This window comes from Centrocercus urophasianus, unplaced genomic scaffold (assembly GCF_019232065.1).
Source record: "Centrocercus urophasianus isolate 14NV4802_14NV808 unplaced genomic scaffold, USGS_Curo_1.0 seq_1062, whole genome shotgun sequence".
Taxonomy (NCBI): Eukaryota; Metazoa; Chordata; class Aves; order Galliformes; family Phasianidae; genus Centrocercus; species Centrocercus urophasianus.
This window is the reverse complement of record NW_024884212.1, coordinates 1-8,048: the sequence shown is the minus strand read 5'-3', so window position 1 is coordinate 8,048 and position 8,048 is coordinate 1. Positions and strand designations below refer to the sequence as shown.

At 57.8% G+C, this 8,048-nt stretch overlaps 1 protein-coding gene across 1 annotated transcript; it reads right to left on the bottom strand.

Annotated features, from left to right (window-relative positions):
* Positions 1-416: 416 nt before the first annotated feature.
* On the bottom strand, positions 417-6,827 carry PLEKHB1 (pleckstrin homology domain containing B1). The gene is made up of 6 exons (XM_042832670.1): positions 6,764-6,827; positions 6,298-6,450; positions 3,959-4,061; positions 3,258-3,297; positions 2,421-2,526; positions 417-2,132 (listed from the first exon to the last, which is right to left on the bottom strand). Exons 1-6 carry the CDS (start codon positions 6,798-6,800, stop codon positions 1,996-1,998), a joined length of 576 nt encoding a protein of 191 aa, XP_042688604.1. The 5' UTR covers positions 6,801-6,827; the 3' UTR covers positions 417-1,995.
* Between the last annotated feature and the right edge of the window lie 1,221 nt (positions 6,828-8,048).

Here is an 8,048-nt window from a genome sequence, read left to right as displayed (position 1 = left end):
CCTTCCACCCCAAAGCCAGGTGGCATTGCAGTGTCGGTGTCCCCGTGCTGTGGTACCACAAATCCAGGCTCACCCCAGGGTCTGCATCCCAAATGCTGCTGCAGAGTTGGACACCTCCATCAGCACTAATTGGTGGCAGTGGCTAATTGGCTCCCAGCTGTGTGAGCTCGTGGGGAACCTCGTGGGGACAGGAGTTGGACACTTTTCCCCATTGCATGCTCCTTGTTTGGTGACAGAAGCAGCCCCACGGAGCACGGCGCTGTGGGACCCATATGGGTCTCTGGGGTGGGAATGCTGTGTGCAGAGGGTCTTTAGGGGCTCTTTCCCAGCTCCTCCCCAGCACCACACAGACCCCAAACCCCCCGTCACCCCACAGTGCTGCTCACAGCCCTCCTCACCCCCCTCCTCATTCCACAGCCTGGCTCTCGTTGGGGCCGCCTTTATTAGCCTTTTTATTTTAATTTTCTCCAAAAAACAGTGGTTGCAGGATTGGGTTTGCAGCAATGGTGATGTGAGGAAGGACGGGGAAAGGATGAAGGTGACATCAGGGACATCCCGAGCCCCGAGGAGACGAAGCTTTGCCCGAAGAATGGGCCAGTTGCTGGTGCTGCTGTTGGTTTCCTACTTGGGATTTACAGTCTTTTTCTTTTTTTTTTGCATTCTTGAGCTGCTTATTTCATATCAGAGTTCTTGCAGTGATGCTCCTGGTGCTGCTCAGTGTGTGAATGTGGCCCCGTTGTGCACTGCTCTGGCTTGGGGCCACCCTAAATGACCGTCCCCATGCGTCGACCTCAAATCAAAACCTCAGTGCCCAAGGAGCTCTTCCCATTCCCCAAAACCTCAGTGCTTTGTGTCCCTCCTGGAGCTGCTGCTGCTAGATGCTGGCTGGGCAAGCCCCATTGTGGCCAAGGCTCTTCTCATCCCAATTCTTGGGTTCCCATCCCAATTCCAGGGTTTCTATTTGAATTCCCAGTTTCCAATCCCAATTCCTAGGTTCCCATCTCACTTCCTGCGGTTCAATTTCTGTGTTCCCATCCCAGTTCCTGGATTCCCATTCTCAATTCCTGGGGATCCATCTTAATTTCCGTGCACTCAGTTCGATTCTTGCATTCCCATCCTGGTTCCTGGATCCCCATTTCACTTCCTGCCATTGCTATCTCACTTCTGGTGTTCCCATCCCGTGTCCTGGAGTTCCCAATTGCTGGGTTCCCACCTCACTCCCTGGGCTTCCCATCCCAATCTCTGCTCTTAGTTCAATTCCTGCATTCCCATTCCTATTCCAGGTGCTTCCATCCCAGTTCCTGATTCCTGGAGTTCCCATCCCAGTTCCTGGGTTGTTGACCCCAGTTCACAAAGGTTTGTCCCCAGTTCCTGAGCTTGCTCAGCCCCAGGGACTGCAGCCTGAAAGCCGGACACAGGCATGGAGCTGCTCACGTGTGTGGGGGTCTGTGGGTATGGGACAAGGGTTCTCATTCCCCCCTTGCACTCAAATCCTCCACCATTCCCTCGCTCTTCACACCAGCCCTGTGCCTGTTTCCTACCCTGGCACTCGTGGGCATTTGCAGATCCCTTCCTCAGGGCTGCAGTTTGGGGTGAACAAAAACCCCACTACGGTGCAGGTTCCTCTCCCCCAAAAGACCCTTTAAAAAAGCAGTTTTGTAAGGAGAACCTGGCTGCCCCCCTGAAATGGGCTGCTGGGAGCAGCACCCCTCCAAACTCATCCCCCCCCCCAAAAAAAAAACTTCAGGTATTTCTGCAGCTAGAGATTTGGGGTGGGGATGGTGCCAGGCTGCGGGGCCACATCCTCCCAATCCCCAGCAGTTTCCCTGGGGCAGCGAAAGGTCTTGGCTTAGGTTTTTGGGTTCGTGGGGGTTATCTGATGCAAAAGCCGCGGGTGGGTGGGATGGAGTTGCTCCCCTTTGTCCCAGAAGGATGATTTCTGCGGGGTGCCAAGCCAGGGGCGCGTTACCTCGGGCTGGGGAGCCAAAGGATCCACTAAAACCAGCATGGCATCCACATGAAGGAGCCCAGGGCTGCACCAGTGGCGGCCCCAGCCAGCAGCCCCAAGGCCATCTGGTCCCCGGAGACGCGGTAGGGATCCTCGCGCACGATGACGTGGGTCACCCCGGGGGCTGCAAGGCAAAAAGGGGGCGGTGGGCGGCCTGGGGGTCCCCTGAGGGGGTCACATCTCCCCCCCCACCCCCCAGAAACCCTAAAAAACCCCCAACCCCCCCCCCCAGCCCATCCCCCATCCCTATGGACCACCCCAAGTGCCGCCGTGCGCTGAGTTTGCAGAGGGTCTCAGCCCGCTCCGTCCTAGAAATACCTCCAAGTCTGACCAGGGTTGGAGCTGTGACCTACGCAGTGTCCCCAGGACGGCACCAAATGGCACAGAGGGAAGGAAGGGGAGAATGACCCACCTCCATATTGGTGGCCGTAGTGGCCGGAGCTGATGTAGGCGGTCTGGTGGGAGTCGATGGGCACCGTCTGGTAGTAGTCATCATCATAGGGGTCATAGACGTGCACCTGCGTGTGGTGGGAGCAGTGTCAGGCCAGTCTCTGCCTTTTCTCCCCTTCACTCCATCCCCATTGCCTTAATTATGTCCCCATCACTCTAACTCTGACCCATCCCCCTGTTCCCTTTGACCGTCCCCGTTCCTCTTAACTCTGCCCCTCTCAGCTCCTTCCCCAGCCCCTTAACTGCATTCTCAGCTCTTCAACTCAGCCCCTGCTCCCCATAACTGCCCCATTGCTCTGAAATTTGTCCCTGCTCCCTTAACTCTGTCCCCATCACTTCAACCTGTCCCCATTGCCCTCAACTCTGTCTTCATCACCTCAACTCTGCCATTATCACCTTATCTTCATCCCCTCACCTTAATTGTGTCCCCATTGCCCTTGACTCTGCCCCTATCCCCTTAACCGTGTCCCCATCACCTTAATTTGTAGAATCACAGAATCATTATGGCTGGGAGAACGCTCCAAGACCCCAACCTCAATCCCAACCCATCCTCACCATGCCCACTGACCATATCCCTAATTCTGCCCCTTTCCCTTCACTGTGTCCCCATTCCCTTAACTGTGACTGCATCACTAACTGTCACCCTACCCTGAATTCTTTCCCCATCATCATAACTCTGCCTGCATAACCTTAACTCTGCCCCTGTCCCCTTTAGTTACGTCCCCATTGCCATCCCCAGCTCTTCCCATTGGTGCCCCTGATGCCCCTATTTCAGGGCACGAGGGTGGGGAAGCCTCACCGGGGTGGATTTTGCCTCCAGCACTGCCATCTTCCATGCACTGTGAAGGAAGCAGAGGGAGTGAGCTCAGCCAAGTTGGGGGCTTGGCTGAGCAGCAGCCCCCTCCCTCCAGCCGTGCCAGCATTACCAATTAGCACAGGGCTGGGGATGGGGTGCACAGCAGGAACGGCTCGGGGTGAGTGAGGTGGGAATGTGACCCCAAACTGGTGGATAATGGGTGAGTTTCCCCCCATCCCAAGTGTCTCAACACAGAATCATAGAACAGCTTGGATTGGAAGGGACCTCAAAGGCCATCCAGTTCCAACATCTCCCTGTGGTCTAAGAGCAGCTTAAGGTTTCTTGCTATTGAAGATAAAGAGGAGCGGTGCTAAAAGCGGCGTTGCATCATCCTGGGCATGGCCTTAATCCAATTAGCACTCCACGTTTGCATTATTTATCAACGAACGCGGATGGAAATGCTGTCACAGTTCTTTGTGGTTGGCTAAGAGGTGATTTCTCATCCAGGATACTTAAAAATAGCTCTGCTTGGCTCAGAGGTATTCAATGAGAAAAGCAAATCTGCACCCCCTGCCCTGCATATGACCTCAGGGCTTGCAGCAAGAGGGAGCTGGGGGCAGCAGGATCTGATTTTCTTCCCACTGAGGTGCTTTTAGGGCCGGGACAGTGGGGGCTGGAGCTACTGGGGGGTTTTAGGCACTTACATGGCATCGTCCTCACTCTCAGCACACAGCGTCGTCTTGGAGCCGTCGCGCAGCACGACGGTCAGCAGGCACTCACGGCTCTTCCCCTCGGGTGGCTGCACGTCTGCAAGGGGACAGACAAAGCCAACCTCAGCAGGGGGACCTGAGAGGACTCCCAAAGCCTCCTGAGGGGACCCACAGTGCCAACCAGTGGGACCCCCAAAGCCAAACCAGTGGGACCCCCAAAGCAACCCAGTGGAGCTCCCAAAACCACCCTAGCGGATCCCCAAAGCTGTCCTTTGGGATCCCCAAAGCCACCTGAGGGGACTCACAGTGCCAACCAATGGGATCCTCAATGCCAACCCGGTGAGGCCCCCAAAGCAACCCAAGGGGATCCCCAAAGTTATCTTTCAGGACCCCCAAAGCCCCTTGAGGGGATGCACAATGCCAACCAATGGGATCCCAAAGCCAAACCAGTGGATCCCTCAAAGCAACCCAGTGGGACCCCTAAAGCCACCAAAGAGGATCCCCAAAGCCACCTGAGGGGACCCACAGTGCCAACCAGTGGGATCCCCAATGCCAACCCGGTGGGGCCCCCAAAGCAACCCAAGGGGATCCCCAAAGTTGTCTTTCAGGACCCCCAAAGCCCCTGAGGGGACCCACAGTGCCAACCAATGGGATCCCCAAAGCCAAACCAGTGGAGCCCTCAAAACAACCCGGTGGGACCCCCAAAGCAACCCAAGGGGATCCCCAAAACCCCCTGAGGGGACCCACAGTGCCAACCAGTGGGACCCCCAAAGCCAAACCAGTGGGACTCCCAAAGCAACCCGGTGGGACCCCCAAAGCCACCAAAGAGGATCCCCAAAGCCCCCTGAGGGGACCCACAGTGCCAACCAATGGGATCCCCAAAGCAACCCAGTGGATCCCTCAAAGCAACCCAGTGGGACCCCTAAAGCCACCAAAGAGGATCCCCAAAGCCACCTGAGGGGATGCACAGTGCCAACCAGTGGGATCCCCAGTGCCAACCCGGTGGAGCCCCCAAAATCACCCAAGGGGATCCCCAAAGTTGTCTTTCAGGACCCCCAAAGCCCCTTGAGGGGACCCACAGTGCCAACCAATGGGATTCCCAATGCCAACCTGGTGGGGCCCCCAAGGCCAGCCCAGTGGGGCCCCCAAAGCCACCCAAGGGAACGCACAGTGCCAACCAATGGGATCCCCAAAGCCAACACAGTGAGGCCCCCCAGAATCACCCAAGAGGTCCCCAAAGCCACCCATGGGGTGGGATTTTCACCCCAAAAGCCACGCTCAGAGTTGGCTTTGGTTTTCTCTTTGTCCCTGCACTCAAAAGGTCAGGCACCAACGCCAGCAGGAACTTCCACCTCCACAGCAGAAAACGACCCCAACTCTCCTACTTTGGGCTGAGTTTGCATGGGAAGTGCCAAATCTGACGGGCGCACGAGAGGGACCCAACGCCAAACCCATCGCACTCTGATTTTGCCAGGAGCTCCACGGAGGCCCCGGCGTGAAGAAAAGCACTTTGTGCTGCGCCGTGGGCTGAGCTGAGCTCTGCTGTGTTTGTGCGAGACGGAGCGCTGAGTCAGAGCCGTGGGAGCGCTGGGAACGAGTGCGGAGTGGAGGTGGGGAAAGAAGAGGGGAGAGGGCACAGATCTGGGGGGGATGAGGTGGTGCAGGATGGAGCGGGGAGGGTGGCACAGCCTTTGGGGTTGGGTGGGCAAAGGGCATGGATTGAAGTGGACACGGCCACGCAGAGCCATGGGGCTCGGGGACGTGGATCCTGGTGATGCTGAACGTGGGGACCTTGGGATTCCAAGCTTGGAGATGCGGTGCAGAGATGGAGCTGGGGGACGTGCAGCTTGGGGATGTGGAGCTTGGGGACACGGGGTTTGGGGATATAGGGCTTGGGAATGCCAGTCTTGGGTACATAAGGATTGGAGACGTGGAAGTTGGGGACACAGGGCATGGGGACAAAGAGCTTGGGGACACGGGGGTTGGGAAAGCAGGGCTGGAGGATGTAAGCATTGGAGATAGAACAGCTTGGGCACAACAAGGATTGGGGGACAGCGTGTGGGGACTGAGAGCTTGGGGATGCAGAGCTTGGGAACAGAGGGCTTGGGGACACAGGATGCGCAGTCTGGGGACTCAACTTGGGGACCCATCTTGGGGATGCAGAGCCTGATACACAAGGAGTGGGGACACAACAAGTGGGGACACAGAGCTTGGGGGATGTGGGGGTGCAGGGAATGGGGACACGGAGCTTGAGGATGCCGAGCTTGGGAACATGGGGCTCGGGGACACAATGAGTGGGGACACAGGGATTGGGGCTGCGGGGCTTCGCTCACCGCGGCACTCGCGGCCGGTCCGCACGTCGCGACAGCTGTACTTGATGTGGATGCGGCCGTCCATGTCGCGCTGCGTCTCGTCGTGGTAGTAAACCAAGCTGCCATCCAGGTAGAGGACGAACCAATTCCTCTTCCAACGGCGCAGGATGGAGCCTGGGGGATGGATGGGGGGGTGTGAATGAGCCTAAAACTCGCAGCGGGGTCCCGCTGCCCCCCCAGCACAACCAGTAGGGTGCCTGGCTTGGGGATGAACCACAGCAGTGTGGCTTTAACAAAACTCTTGGATCCATCCCTGGAAAAGCCATTGGGGCATCTCACAGTCCTTATAGGGTGGGAGGAGGAGGGTCCTCATAACGTGTATCCGTGGCTGAGCTCCGTGACCCCAAACTGCATCCTGGGTTCGGGTGCCCAGCGTGGAGCTCAGGAACAGAACCCCATTGAGGCTGGGATCAGGATTGGCACTCACTCTGCCGCCAGAGCCATCCGCTCTTCACCAGGGCCATGGCCACAGGAGGGCTTCCGGACCTTCTGCTGCAGGGAGGGAAAAAAAACAGAAGAACTGAAAGAACAGGGTTAGAAGAGCAGCTCCTGCTGCCCCCTCTTTCTCCCCGTGGGGCTGCGGGAGGGCTATGGGAAACGGCCGGGTGAATCGGGGCCGTGCAGACGTAGGGTTTCATAACCGGGGAAACACTGAGGTGGGGAGGGGCTGTGCCACCTTTCTTGGTGCCTTTAATCTCGTTGGGATTTAGGGATTATCGTCCCGTGGAGGTAAAAGGAGAAATCCGGGACGCGGATGAAAACAGGCGCTCCCTGCCCACGGCCCCGGTAACTTTCCACTTGTTTTTTGTTTTCCTGCCTGGATGGAAATTAATCCTTAATGAGGCCATGAAGTCATCGCTCCCCGGATCCCCGAGCAGTGACAGCAGCACAGTGCCAAGCAGGAACGGCCCCATCGCTGGGCACCCCGACACCGCAGCACTGCCTGAAGCCCAGCGTGTCCCCCTGGGCTCTGTGACCCCCGGCCCCCTCCGCCCACCCCCCCCTCTGGAGTGGGGGGGGGGGGGGGGCACATCTCTGGGCTCCTGTGCTCACATCCCCAGTACCCACATCTGGTGCTCTCCTATCCGTCCCCCCCCCCAACGCCACCTTTTCTGCCTCCATATCCACTTTGTGGGGCACCGTTTGCTCCATCCCCACAGTGCCCACCTCCCCACGTACACACACCCCCAGTTCAGCACCTGCATCTCCATTGCTGCCCTCCCCATCTCCTGCTGCTCCCATGCCTGGTAACTCCTGCATCCCACTCCCCTGCACCCCACTCCCCTGTGCCCCCATCCTTTGTACCCCGTCCCTTTTAATCCATTCCTGGTACCCCATCCCCTCGTACCCTAAACACCGTATCTCCAACTCTGGTATCCCCCCATGCCCCTGTACCCAAATCCCTTGCAGCCCCTTTTCCATTTACCCCATCCCCCTGTACCCCATCCCTTTATACCTCCATTCCCTCTCCTTGTTCCCCCATCCTTCTGTAACCCCCATCCCTTTGTACCCTCATCCCTCATACCCCCATCCCCCTGGACCTCCATCCCTCTATACCTCCCATCCCCCTTTGCCCCCCCGTTACCCCCATCCCTTGTACCCCCCTATATCTCCTTATACCCCATCCTCTGATACCCCCATCCCTCTGTATCCATATCCCTACTACCCCCATCCCCCCGTACCCCCATCCTTTACACCCCATCCCTTGTACC